Source organism: Plasmodium malariae (assembly GCF_900090045.1).
Source record: "Plasmodium malariae genome assembly, chromosome: 2".
Lineage (NCBI taxonomy): Eukaryota > Apicomplexa > Aconoidasida > Haemosporida > Plasmodiidae > Plasmodium > Plasmodium malariae.
The window spans coordinates 746,522-762,021 of NC_041776.1; the positions used below are offsets into that span (position 1 = coordinate 746,522).

The 15,500-nt window shown below is 26.0% G+C and overlaps 1 protein-coding gene and 2 non-coding genes across 3 annotated transcripts; 1 reads left to right on the forward strand and 2 right to left on the reverse strand.

Annotated features, from left to right (window-relative positions):
* Positions 1 to 161: 161 nt before the first annotated feature.
* On the reverse strand, positions 162 to 9,833 carry PmUG01_02025100 (conserved Plasmodium protein, unknown function; the record flags this gene model as incomplete). The annotated part of the gene is made up of 1 exon (XM_029008733.1): positions 162 to 9,833. One exon carries the CDS (start codon positions 9,831 to 9,833, stop codon positions 162 to 164), a length of 9,672 nt encoding a protein of 3,223 aa, XP_028860263.1.
* Positions 9,834 to 13,704: 3,871 nt separating this feature from the next.
* Positions 13,705 to 13,777, forward strand: PMUG01_02025200.1. The gene has a single exon. It is a non-coding gene (tRNA).
* Positions 13,778 to 14,833: 1,056 nt separating this feature from the next.
* On the reverse strand, positions 14,834 to 14,905 carry PMUG01_02025300.1. The gene has a single exon. It is a non-coding gene (tRNA).
* Positions 14,906 to 15,500: the final 595 nt, after the last annotated feature.

The window sequence follows — 15,500 nt, forward strand, 5'->3', positions numbered from 1 at the left end:
AAATGTAATAAAATAAAAACAAAAATTTGTGGTTCAAAAAGTAGGATTACGTTAAAAAAAAAAAAAAAAATAAAAGTTTAAAAGGTATACCATTAATAACCTTGTACTGTTATATGTTGTTTAAAAAAATAAAGTCCAAACTTTTAAAATAAAATATATTCTTAAATGGAATTATTTTGCTTTTCTCTTAAAAAATACTTTTTATGTGCTTGAACATTTTGTTCCTTCGATCCCGTTTTACCGAGTTTATAACTTTTAAATCTGGTGTAGATATATTTTTCATTGTTCTTATAAGGTGTAAATGAATTAGCGTTTGTATTGTCGTCATTTTCATTTTTTATTATGTTCTTATCATTAACTTTTTTATTTGTTCTTTCTAAGAAGTAGGAAACAAATTCTCCTTTTCCTCTATAAATTATGCAGGTTAGTTTCATATAGCCTTTTTTCCTAGCTAATTTATGTACACATATTTTGGGTATTTTAACCACACCTTTTGATGTATAATATTTGACTAGTCCACTCCAGTCATTATAAAAATTACGCGTTTTATATAAAGTGCTAATCTTGTTAATTTTTTCTCCTTGTCCTTTTTGATTCGAAGGAAATTTCATTATTTTTCTGTTGTTTTTATTCTCTGTGTCTCTTTGATTTTGTACTTCCATTATATTTCCCAAATTACCTTGTCCCATGTATTCACAGCTTCTCTCTATTTCCTTATTTATTAATTTGTACTTATTTATTTTCACATTTTGTATATGATCGTTTTTCATATTTTCTATTTTCTTATTTTTTATAATTAACCGTTTACTATGATAATGTGTAAGAACATCTTCATTTTGTCTTTCATTCTTGTTTTTCAGTATTTTTTGTATGATACCTTGTGATAAAAAATCAGTGTAGTCACATTCGTTAATAATCTTATTGTATAAATCGTACAGTGAGTATACTCTTTTTACATTTGGTGTTATTCCTTGTTCCTTCCTTAAGGTCATATATCCTTTAATTATTTTTTGTTCTGGGTTTAATTTATTAAAACTATTTGGGCAGTTTATTCTTTCCTTTTTAACATGTTCCACTATATTTTTCTCGCCCTTTAACTTGTTCATATCTTTTCTTGCCGCACCGTTACTGTCATCGTCACCACTGCAGTTGCCGTAATCGTTGTAGTTACCGTTACTGTTCTTGTCGTTGCTACTATTATTGTTACTATTACCATTATGAATGTCAAGATTCATTACATGAACCAGGTTCAATTCATTTTGCTTTGCATTGAGGAATTCCTTTTTTTCTTTTTCACCTTCATTTTCACTCCTTATAGTGCTGTTTATTTTTTCTTCTCTGATAACTGAAGTGGTATTCATTTCATATTCTGTTGCAAAGCTGTATGTTTTCGCATAACTTTTGGGTACTATCTCTTCTGTACATTCAAAACTGTTTATCTTATAGTACGTTTCCGCAACGTTATTTGAAGAAATATTTTTGTCGTCCTTTGCTTCATATACATTTTCATTTAAGTCATTTCTAAAGGATCCATTAAACGAAGTGTTTGCATACATATCCTCTGTTGAACTGTTTTTATTTTGAAAACAGCTAGTGTTACACAATAGATCATTTTGCAAGTTGTCTACATCATGCTGTTCACAATTGTCAGGAATTTTGCTTTCACCAAAGGAACCATCGCTAGCTTTTAACGTCGTGCTTTGAATATTGTTAACTCTATTTGTTGACTCATTCTTATTAATATGCTCACTCTCATAAATATAATGAGCAATGTGATCATCCGCAGAGTCATTAATTTTGCTATTTAGGTAACTGCTTTGTTTAGAAATGTGTATGCCATAATTATCATTATGGCCTTTGTAACTCCTATTTTGCGCATTCATTTCGTTTGCTTCATATTGCTGTATACTGGCATTTCTCGCTTTCTCCATTTCTTTCTTATACGAATAGTATCTTTGTTCCCAGTTTCTCTGGTTGTTATATCCATCTTCAATTTGTTGATTACAATGTAAATCTTTTTCATAGCTTTGATCAACTATTACCAATGGATTTTTTCTCTTCCTTCCTCTTTTCTTCTTCACAATTGTATTAATAGGATCAGTAAGAATTATACTATCACCGTTGTTTAGTGAGCAGGATTGTTGTTCTAACGGATTTAATAGAACAGATTTCATCAATGAGTTTGTTATTTCGAATGCTGTTTTGTTGTTGTTATCACTATATAAAATTTTTCCATCACTTTTAAGTTCCTTTTTAACTTGTTGTAAAAATGCAACAGATTTTTTCTGCGCTGTCATAGCCCCATATATATCTGCGCTAAATACTTTAACCTGAAATTTTCCCATGTAATTATAACATAATATATACTTCCTTCCTTTCATAAGTAAACTGTTTATATTTTTATTCGTTGATGCGAACTTTTTTTTTCTTAAAAAGGAAATGTTGTTTAGATCTTTGCTTGCCATTTTGCTTGTCACTTTGTTTTCCATTTTACTTGTCATTTTGCTTGCCATTTTGTTCGTCCCTTTGCTGGATCTTTTATAAACCCTTTTATTGACCCCTCTATAGGTCCCCTTATTGGATTCTCGGTTTATCTCTTTATTGATCCGTTTACTTACCCGCTTTTTGGTTCCTTTACCAAACCTTTTGCCTATTTTTTTTCTTATTTTTTTATAGGCTCCCCTCTTAGCTCCTCTACGACTTACTCTACTGTGCTCTTCACCAATACATGTACTGTTATCCTTACAGGCTTCTTTATTGCCCTCTTTTTTCATGCAGATGTTGATTTCTCTGCAATTTGTTTTATTGTCCTCTTCATTAATCTGAATGTTGTTCTTTTGGCTATTCTGAACATTGCCAATTTCGTTAATCTGAATGTTGTCCTTTTGGCTATTCTGAACATTGCCAATTTCGTTAATCTGAAAATTGTCTCTTTCGTTATGCTGAATGTTAATCTCTTTATTGGCTTCTTCATTGTCTTCTTCGTTCATCCGTTCACATTCCCCCTCATTAGTCCCTTCTTCATATCCCCCTTGCGTGTACTCCTCATAAAGGCTTTTTCCTTTTCTGTTACTCATGATAGGAATTTTTTTTGATATAAGGATATTTTTCCTTTTAATAACATTTTTATTCCTTTTTTTGTATTTCGTCATTTTTTTTTTATTTCTCATGAATATTTTCTTGTCATCCTGCATCTCATTTTCTCCCTCATTTGTATTGTCATAATCAATGAACATATTTTTCCTTTTATTATTGTAATAAAAATGATAATTCTGAAAGTTTTTCCTATTTTTATACTTTTTTGTTCTTGTCATTCTTTTGTGTGTATTGTCCATTGGAGTTAATTTGTTGTGATTTACATTACTGATAGGGTCTGTAAAATAAAATTCATCATCTAATACATTTTTGTAATCATTTGATAGGAACAAAATTTCATAAATTGTAGCATCATCAGACGTGTAGTATCCTTTCATTAATATATCATCATCTCTATAATAGTCTATCTTACTAATAAAATAATTAACATTTCTATTGCTATAATTTTTATGTATCTCACTATCACAATAATGGTCAATAATTTGAAAATAGTTCGTTTTGTGATTATTAGTGTAATTACTAATAATTCTATCTTGCACTTTTTGATAAGATAGATTATTAACATTCTTAACCTGTTCATACATCTTGATAAAATTTTGAATATTTTCATCACATATAATTGATTTAACATTTTCTAAACATTTTAAATATAAAAAATAAAAGGTTCTATTTAAAAAAAAATCGTAATAACAAATCTTATTTATTTTAACTTCAGCATTTTGAATATTTTTTAATTTACTTTCCAGGATTTGATAAAATTGATTAGTTATATAAAATAGATTTGTATATTTCTGAAATTTGTAAGTAGTAACTGTAACTCCATTAAACATACTTTGATTTTTCATATTTTCTATATTAAACCTCACATTATTTAGGAAAAAAAAGGATGAGTTATTGCAATCATATATATTTTCATAACTACTTGTGCATATGTCTAAAAAGTCTTCACCCTTTGCTACCTTATTTTTAAAAAGTTTTTTTTTTTTACTTGTTAGAATTCTAATATTTTTAAAACTAGAATTAATTCTATCAATATAATTTCGTATTTCTTCTTCTTCTTTTAAACCTCCCAAATTTTTATAAAAATCAATAGATAGACATACGGCAACATCAAAACCAAATCTCTGAGTCGAAAATTTCCTGAAAGTATATCCTTTATTTTTGTTAATCCATGAAACAATGACATTTCTTTTTTTCTTATCATATATATAATTAACATTAGAATTTTCGTCTTTATTTATATTTACCTTTCCTACGGTCATATTAAATAATTTACTTTTTGCATCTTTTTCATATGAAAAGACATTATTATTTTCCAAATGATCCGGATTAATTCCTAAGGATCTTAAAAAGTTTAAAGCAATTTTTTTGGCTGTTGCATGTCCAAATCGTTGAGCTGAAAAATATTTACTTTTAATCGCATCAGTATAATCATCCTTATAATATATTACTAAATTACGAATATTAGAATCGTAAAATATGAATGGGAACTTTTCATTTTTTAATATATCCCCTTTAATACTTTGAACCGAATCATAATTCCTATAGTAATCCATCATACTTACATTATTTATTTTAGTACAATCCCCTAACTTGGTTCCACTATGTTCTGTCAACGCTGCTCTTGGTGTAGATTCACTTATTACAGATAACTCACAGTTTGAGTTAACATTTGAATCATTACTAGGATGAAGTTCTTCCTTTGTTTTTTGAAATGACTGATCCAATGTTTCATTAGTTAAAGGAAGAAGATCATTATTTTCATCATTGTTGTTGACGATATTGCTGATGATGTCATTAATGATGTTACTACTTTTTGCACTCTTCCCCTTAATGCATTTTTTTTTTCTTTTTTTTTCTGGCATCAGCTTGCTTTCACTTAATGAATAATTAATTTTTATATCGTTTAGGGACTTCGTTTTTCGTTTTTTTCTTGATATTTGTATCAGCTTTGGTCTTTTTTGCTTTTTCAATTTTTTTCTTCCCATTACTGAGTCATATTCATATATTTCATTCCTTCTTCCATCGTATATAGAGTCAATACTATGTTCCGAATAATTGCACTGAATATCATAGCATGATTTGCTCCTTGTAAGGTAGCTATTTCCACAGTTTTTATTGTTATTTATAGAAGCAGCACAACATGAATCTTTACTTCCGCTGCCACTGTTACTGTTACCGCCGCATTTGACATTACTGCTGCTGTTACTGCTGTCTTTGAAGTTATTATTTCCATTTCCTTCTTTTACATTGCTGCAAGCATTAATACCATTCGGAACGTAAGAAGTAGCAGCAACTGTGGAAAAAGTAGCAGTGACAGCATCATTGGGGGTATTGCTAAAATCATTATTATGCACATTAATGTCAATATACAAATGATCCTTATTCGACCTCTTTAAGCAAAGAACATTTGCCTTGTTATTTGTATTTAATTGTTTGTTTGGAGTTGATCCATATAAGCAATTATACGTGTCAAGCTTAATGTCTTTATCACATGAAAAATTATTACTGCATCTTATATTAGACGAACTACTTTCCTTTTCACTGGTGTTTTCATTATTAAATGATATTGAATCCTCTATGCATTCATAGCAATTTTGTTCCTTGTAGTATTTAGTTAAATTGGTATTTACATTTTTAGACATTTTGTTTCTAAAAACACCAATTTGTTCATATGTATTTGAATTAGTATTATTTACTTCATCCTTATCATCTTCTAATAAAATATAATTATTTTCATGTGCAGTGCATTTTAGAGAGTTGTGATTTGTACTACCATTTCCCATAATGAATAACGTTCTCTTGTCTTCACCCTTTTGTACATAATTTTTTTGTGATATCATATTATAATTAAAATTACCTGGTGCACTATCACTCTGTTTGATATGGTAATTATTTCCTTTTTCTATACTATGAATACTATTCCTATGTAATATATTTCTATTTTTGAATAAATTACTTTTTCCACTTAAACCATTTGATATAGGCATGTTCATATCCCATTTGGGTACTTCTTTTTTTAGATTAATGTTTGAGTTAATAAAAGAGTTTTCCAAAATTGACATAGGTCTTCTATCTTGATCTATCATATGATGTAGAATCTTAGTTTTATTTATTTTATTCAAACTATCGCATATTTCGTTATTTGTTAAATTATCATCTTGGTTATGATTGTCAACAAAATATTTATCTTTTACCTTTGAACGGTCATTGAAAGGAATAGTATTATAATTATTTACTTCATTTTTTATTAATAGAATCAAATTACTATCTATTTTATTCTGTACATTTTTTATAAAATTTTCTTCGAAATTATTTTCTTCTATAATATTTGGATAAGGGGGGTGATGATTGACAAACTCAAAAGTTTTTTTCCTATTACATTTTACACTTTTGTCGGACGAATTAAGAATACGAATAGAGTTACTAGCATTTGTATTTGAATTAATATCATGTAAGGATGGTGGAGCTATAGTTTGCATTTTGACGTTGTTATTGTTGATACTACAACATTTTACAAAATTTTTATTTTTTTCATTATGAAAATCATCATATTTGCTATTCGAATATATTTGATTATGCTTTTTATTATAATTGCTACTAGTGCCGCAACTACCATCGCTCCTACTACAACTACTACCACCGCTACTACTGCGGCTACTATTACCTCTAATATTACCACTAATATTACCACTGCTTCTGTTACTATTGTCATCGCTGTAATTATGCCTGTACATGTTGCACTTAAAGTTAGCATTATATTTTTCCGGGCTGTAAATATTACTTCTACTTTCCGAATGGGAAGCGCATCTTAAAGTTGCTGAATGATTACTAGCTCTTTGTTGCTCATGTACATCACTGTTCACATATGTTGTATTGGTGCTGTTTTTAAAATTACTATCTTCATATACTGGAGGAAGAGTGGTAGAAAGGTTGTTGATATTATTTTTACTACAGAAAGAGTTATTGTAAATTTTGTTCTTTCGTACATTATTTTCAATTGTTATATCTTTATTCTTATAATTATTTAAAAATAAATTGCTTTTTTTTTTAACCTCATGTATTATATCGTTTAACGAATCAAATATATGATAATTATTTTTTTTCCAATTATGGTAAACATCATTTTTATTTGATAAATTATGGATAGGAAAAGTTATATTATTACTACTTGAGTATAAATTTTTTTCTTTACATTTATTTTGATGGTCTTTTTTTTCAATTTCATCTGAAGAAAAGTTATTTTTGATATCATCTGAACTGTTAATGTGTTTATTCAAAATTTCATCATACAAATTACTTACTTCATTACGAAGGGGCCTTTCATCATAACACATTGTTTGCTTGACTGATTCTTCGTTATAGTCTCTTTCGTCAGTTCTGTTCTTTCTGTAATGCTCCCCCTCATAGTAACTTCTATTATGATAATTACTGTTTCTTTTGTCATATCCGCTACTGCTTTTACAACCATAGCTACTGTCTTTATCCCCATCGCTATTGTTTTTACCTCCATAGATACTGTCTTTATCTAAATCGATATTGTTTTTACCTCCATAGATACTGTCTTTATCTAAATCGCTATTGTTTTTACCTCCATAGATACTGTCTTTATCTAAATCGATATTGTTTTTACCTCCATAGATACTGTCTTTATCTAAATCGATATTGTTTTTACCTCCATAGATACTGTCTTTATCTAAATCGATATTGTTTTTACCTCCATAGATACTGTCTTTATCTAAATCGCTATTGTTTTTACCTCCATAGATACTGTCTTTATCTAAATCGCTATTGTTTTTACCTCCATAGATACTGTCTTTATCTAAATCGCTACTGTCTTTACCTCCATCCCTAACGTCTTTATTTGCGTCGCTGTTATTTTTATCATCTCCATTACTGTTATCTTTGTCGTTGTTATCCTCATCATCACTGTTACTATCATTGTAACTATCGTCGCCATTATAGATTCTATTGCAATTATGATTAATGGAGTAACTCTTCTTCTGAATATTATGAATGTTGCTGTAATTGTCACTGTACCTGTTCTCATGGTATATATTATTACTGCTACTATGGTTACTAATGCCACGTCCTATTTTTTCCTCCTGTTCATAATTATTATACGGTATACGCATTGATACATTATTAAAAAATTTATATTCGCAACTAATGTTTTTCGAAGCTTGTTTGATGAGATCACTTCTAGGTATGTTCACTTTGATGTCATTATTGTTCGGTTTACCACTGCTGTTAGGGGTTATTGTGTCTTCCGCAATTTTGTTATTTCTATTATTTGTACTATTATTAGTACCATTATTCATACCATTGCTACTGCCATTAACATTATTATTTTTACTTTGAGCATCGTTATGACTGTACTTATAAAGAGTGTTCTGTACATGTGACTTACTATTGAAATTTTTGTTGTGAATAACCCTATTTTCCTTTTTACGTATATCTTCATAATTCGTATTATTCGACAATTGAAAATTTTCTTTATTATTAATAAATTTTGAATGATAAAAATTCATACCAAGATTTTTTTTTTTTTCATCTATGAAATTGTTGAGGCAACATTTTGGATAAAAGGTTTTGTTTTCATCGCTTATATAATTTCTTCTTTTTATTTGAGTTTTTTCATTTAATATGTTAAGGTTATTTGGAGTGTTGATATTTTTAGCAGAGGGTAAATCATCTTGTTCACTGTTTAAATTATTGGTAAGGTTTTCTATGCCTTTTCCAAATTGATGATATATAGAATTTTTCTTATTCATATATACAGGAGTTTTATTGTAATATTTTTCATTCATTTTTTCATCGTGCTCATAAATGTTATTCATATAATTGAATTTATTATTATTCATAGAACTGACGCTATTTTTCTTTATATAATAAGGATCATCTCCAAATGCGTTTAAATTAGCATTGATGATATTTTCATTCACACTATAATTATATTCATCACTCTCCTTATTGTTACAATTCTTGTTGTCATAAAATTTGTGCATCTTATTGTTTTTATATTCTCGGATAACATTATTTAAGTTGAAATTTTGAACTATACTATTGGTGCTGCATTTTTTGCTAGAAAAGTTATTATTACTAGAAGTACATAACCTTAAGCACATATTTTTATTTAAAACATCGCATGTATATTCATTTTCAGAATTATTTAAATGATACTTGTTAATATCAAATTTCTCATTGTCATTTTTTGTCTCTTTCGACATAAGAATATATTCTTTATTTGAGGCCAAATGAATATGATTATTAATTTTTTCTTTTTTATCATAGGTTTCAGACATATATGATTTAACAACATAAAAAATGGAATATTTATTTTTGTTTTTCCCATTCTTATCTACAATATTTCGCGGTTCACCCGTTGTGTATTCATTTTTATTATTTTTATCATCTATATTAACGTTATTGGTTCCTTCTGATGGTTTTCCATTATCTTTACTTTTACATTTTTCATCGCATGATACATAGTCCTTTTTTAGCTCATTCATTTTTTTTTGCGATTTAACCTTATAAGAGTTTATTAATGGGCATGAATTATATCCATCTTTATTTTTACAATTTTTGTCTAAAAAATTAGACGCGCTTGTTTTAAGAACGCCATTATTACATGTTATTTTGTTTCTAGTGTTCCTTATAACGATTGAACTTCTTTCTTTCTTTTTTTCAGTATTCCTGCGTCTTAAGTTATAAAATTCTTTAATGTCTCTTCCCATTTTGTTCTGTTACAACTTGGCTTGTTTCGTTATGTTACAACTTCGTTCGTTCAGTTCTGTTACAACTTGGCTTGTTTCGTTATGTTACAACTTCGTTCGTTCAGTTCTGTTACAACTTGGCTTGTTTCGTTATGTTACAACTTCACTTGTTTAATTCTGTTACAACTTCACTTGTTTAATTCTGTTACAACTTCACTTGTTTAATTCTGTTACAACTTCACTTGTTTAATTCTGTTACTGGTCCTCTTAATTTGCTTCTTTAGTATTGCTTATTATGTTTCCTTTATATATTTTGTGGGCATTAAACTGTATATTTTCGTGTAACAATATAGAATATTTCCTCGTGAAAAAGAAAAAAATGGTGTTATATATGCACTCATTCATATCCTTAAAATTTTAAACACATAATTAAAAAGTGTTCACAATTTCATTCAGTTTTGAAGTACTTGATTGATTAGTACAAGATATTACTATATGTATATTACATGTGTATATATATATATGCTAAAAATGAACGAAGGGGGAAATAGGGAAATGTTAAAAAGAAAAAAATAAACACATGTTATAAGGTTACAACAAAAATAATTTATTCGTGAAAATTTGGAAATCGATATTTCACTTGTACATTTGAAAATCTTTTTGCAACTTATAATTTCAAATGTACAAATATATATATATGTACACATATTGTATATGTATACTCCTTTAAAGTTATAATTTTATAAAAATGATTTTGTGTAAAAAAAAAAATAAAATTTACAATAGCAAAAAAACGAAAATAAAATACTCCAATACGTATATATACATACGTAATAAATATATATGTATGTACATACATTTACGTAAAATTACAATCCGTTTTTACTGATATGCTTTGTTATTAAAGCATTTATACAGTACTTAAAAATGAGATAATCTCATATGCTCAGCTTTACACTTTGACATTATGTATTAAAAAAAAAAAAATTTTACGTTAAAATAAAAATTGTGTAAAAAATGATTTGAGTAAATTTCTTTTCCTCTTAAAATTTTTTCGTTAGTTTTTCTTAACAACCTTTTTTTGATTAAAAAGAATTAAACAAAACACCCCATTTAAAAAATAAAATTAAATAAATCATAATAATTTATCATGTAATATAACACAATATAAACACAATGTAGTATAGTGTTATAAAATAAATAGGAAAAAAATTAAAAATGTGAAATAAAAAAAGTTAAATGAAAGAATGAAAGTCAAACATTTTTTATTTTTATTTCTTCATGTTACTTGTTCTTTTCTCTAACACAAGTAATTTTCTTTTGATGTAAGCAATAAAAAAAAAAAAAAAAAAATTTGATGTGTAATACTTCAGTTCATACATTAAGAGTGGTTTTATTATCTTCATTAAAAATGACGAATCTATATGTATATAAATAAAAGTTTCATGAATGACAAAATTGTGTGTCAAGTTACTAATTGGTAAAAACATGCAAAAGGAATTATAAAAAATGAATAAAAATGAATAAATAAGGAATGAAAAGGGAAAATAGTGTCATGATAACAAAAGTGTAGTAATGTTTCCATTAAGTTCCCCTTTTTAAATATAACAGTTGTGTAATATAAATAACTAAATATTGGTAAACAAATACGTGTATGTATACACCCATGTTCACACATATACATTCACATATACTTGTATATATATATATATATGCTCAGATGTACTGATATATAGAAATAAATTATATGTAAGGTCTTACATGTGCTACGACAGTTAAAAAGGGAAACAAAATAAATGTGACAAATTTTATTAACTTCTGAAGTAGTAAAACATGTATGTGACACGTAAAAAACAAAGGAAAAGTCTCAAAAAAGTTTTACAAAAAACACAGATATACATGTATAGGTATGTGTATGTTTATATGTGCATACATATATATATACATATGAATAATGGGAGAATAAACTAATAAAGTTTTTTAATGAAAGTTCTTTTTTTTTTTTTTTTTTTAATACCATCTGTGCCATGAACTAATAGTTACATTTTAAAATTTTACATTTAATTTAAAACAAAAAAAAAAAAAAATATTACACCATTAATTTTTTTAATTATAAAACTAATTTAATTTGAACAAAGACACAAAATTGCAATGGAAAAGGTCGATTACCTGTTTGAGGTTAAACTTTTTTGCCTGTACTCTTCAACTTTTATGGTAATTGCTACATTTTGTGTATTTACATAAGCTAAGCATATGATATGAACTTTTTTATTTCGAAATAAGTTTTATGGGAAGTATTTCACTGTATAAATACAATTAGTAAGTAAAAAAAAAAAAAAAAAAGAATAAGACATAATACATTTCCTATAAGTTTTATATACATATGTAAAATATTATGGAAATTTACAATTTACATTTATTATTTGATGATATACGGTAAAAGTAGTTTTACATGCATTCTTAAATGCCTATTTGAAGTTATAAAAAGTATATGACGTGAAAAATAGTAGTTTTATTAATATTTTCAAAATGAACACTTCAACTTTTTGATATTTTTAGATTTAATATATGAGCTTATATATATATTTTTTATTGGGTTTTTTGTTAAATATATATCAATAAGATATTGCTAAAAAAAGGATATGCTGATAACATTATATATTTAAAAACACCTCAAGTTCAGCTATTTTGCGTATTTGAAATAATAATGAATTAAGTTTTTTTAAAATTATAAAAATGCTTTTTAAGCTTAAGGCAAATTCAAGAAGGGCTGTAAAAATTGGGATGATGTGGAAAATTTGTACGTGCAAAAATATCCTACATAAATATAGATTCGGTCAAGGATATGTACATATATATATAAGCATAATACATACATATTCATATACAAATATACATACACACAAGCACATAAGTATATATATACAAAATTTACATTTAAAAAATATTGCATTTTAAGACCTTATAATAGTATCCAAATGAAATTTGATAGTGATAGATTTATATGTAGCATGCCCTGTAAGCATTTAAAACGCATAATTGTCTTAAGCTAAAATGCCCTAATTATTGTTGATTTAGTGCTATATAATATATATACGTAAACTTACATTTATACATATATGTATATATACAACATATACTAATATGATAATTATTATATAAAAAAAAAAAAAAAGTGAAAAGGATGACAATTTTGTGCGTGAGTAATTTATACATAAATTTTACAGAAAAAATGGAAATTCAAAAATATAACTTTCAAGATATTAAAAACTATCACAAAAGATCAGGAAAATATTACAAAATTATTCCTATAATACCTACTATTTTTTTTTTTTTTTTTTATTACATTTTTTTTTAGTGTTATTATAACGGCAAAATATTTTTTTAACCCCACCAGCAATTACGCCTCAAAGGAAATATGCATATTTTTCCCATTTTCTCCTGAAAAATATATTATTTTTAATAAAAAAGTATTTCTGGCAGTACAGAATAATATTTTTTTTCGTGTACAATTACTAACATGTAACATTTATGGGACCATAGGATAGTAGAAAGTAAATTATATAATATCTGTTGATGGTTTCGCTTGTAAATTAAATTTATTCAATTCAGTTATGAAAGTAACTCTACTATTGAAAAAGAATCCTTATTCTTCTCTAAAACAATATTTCACCATACTCGAAAAAAATTTATATAAATAATGAATTCATGTATGTAAAAAGGAATGAATTTTTTAAAAATGTAAATTATAATAAAGGTATGTATAAGTATACATACACATATATGTATATATATATATATATAAGTATACGTATCTGTAGGGAAAGAAGTGAAATCTTTATTATATGAATAAAAGGGGAAGATAAAACTGAAGGAACTTAATACTAATTAAGCGGGCATGGTCTAGTGGCTATGACGCCTGCTTTACACGCAGGAGATCCCGAGTTCGATCCTCGGTGTCCGTAACTTTTTTGTTTCTATTTTTTATTATAACAATAGTGCTGACATTTATAATTAAATATTTGAAGTTTAATTATTTTTTATACTTTAAAAGAAAGCAAAATTGTTATAACATTATGCACTTCTATTAATATATGAAAAAAAGGTTATAAAACCAAAAATTAAAAATGGTTTAAAGGTAGAATTATTTTTTTTTTATTTGTTTTAACTTCATAATTCTTTAATAATTTATAAAAAAAAATCATGGTACTTACATTTAGCATTTTTTTTTATATTTTATAATAAAAATTTCGTTAAATATTGGACAAAGCAAGATTTATAATTTTTAAAACATTTACTTAAAATAGTATATTATAAATATATACATATATTCATATATATGTATAATTTTATGGTTTGAATTAAAAATGTTCAAATATTTACAAAGCATATGAAATATGGACTTTTTAAAATTAGAATAAGTTTTATGTAAAAATGAATTTCCTTGCGTAGTGATAGCAAGATCTATCTAAATATTTCCTTTTATGTACCTGATTAAAACAGTGTACATACAATAGTATATCGTATATACATAAATACAAAATAATTCTTATCAATTGTGAAGGTTAAAGGTACATATATATATATATATATATATATATATATGTTTTTTTGGAATACGTTAGCATGTGCTTAAAATTATAATTTAAAATGTTAATTGAAGAGTTACACATTTGAGAAAAAGGTTATTTAAAAAAAATAAACATATTTAGTATCAAAAAAAAATCTCTACTATTACAACTGAATATTAAAAATAAATATCTTTAATTTTAATATGTTTATATAAATGGAGAAATTATTTTCATTTTCACACAACTCTTGGCTTAACTAAAATTTGTATATAATATATTTTTTATGTAAAAATTAAAATTTTTTTACTATTTATATATTATTATTTTTGTAAATATTATTTTTGTAAATTTTCGAATTTTTAAATTTTACCTAACATAAATATAATTATATGTATTCTTTTTTTATTTTAAATAAATAGTTTTTTTATTTGTTTATTTTGAAAGAAAAATAGCCACCTGGGAGGATCGAACTCCCGACCTTTGGTTTACAAGACCAACGCACTGCCACTGTGCTAAGGTGGCAATAGTATGTTTTTATATTGCCACCTTAAAATTGTAAGTTTAAGTTTTGTACAATAATTTTTAATATTTATTCACATAAGAATAAAATGTTATACCATTTTTTCATCTCCCCATTTTTAATTTTTATTTTATTTTTTTCCCTTTTTTCCAAAAGATATTTTAAAGAAATATCCCATTTTTATATTAATTTTTAAGTAATTAAAATTAAGAAAATATAATAATAAATGACAGTGAATTTTTTTTAAAAAATAATTTGAGTAAAGATTGTCCTGCATTCTTTATGCAGCTTTTCACAAATCACAGTTACAGTTCGTATATTTTATAAAGAAAAATATTCTCTCTATTTTTGTTTTAATAAAAATATGATTTTTTCTTAAAGATTAAAAAGTGCAGTGCTGTTTTTATTAGTCATATTCTAAAGAAAACACTCTCTTCATTTTATACTAAATTTACATAAGCCTCCTTAATTCTTGTTAAACACTAAGTATCTTGAGCAAGTAAATATGATTACATGTAATACATATATATATACCCATGTACGATCGCTTTAGTGATAGTAATGTTTAAATAAATTCTCTCTTTCAAACTCTTTTAT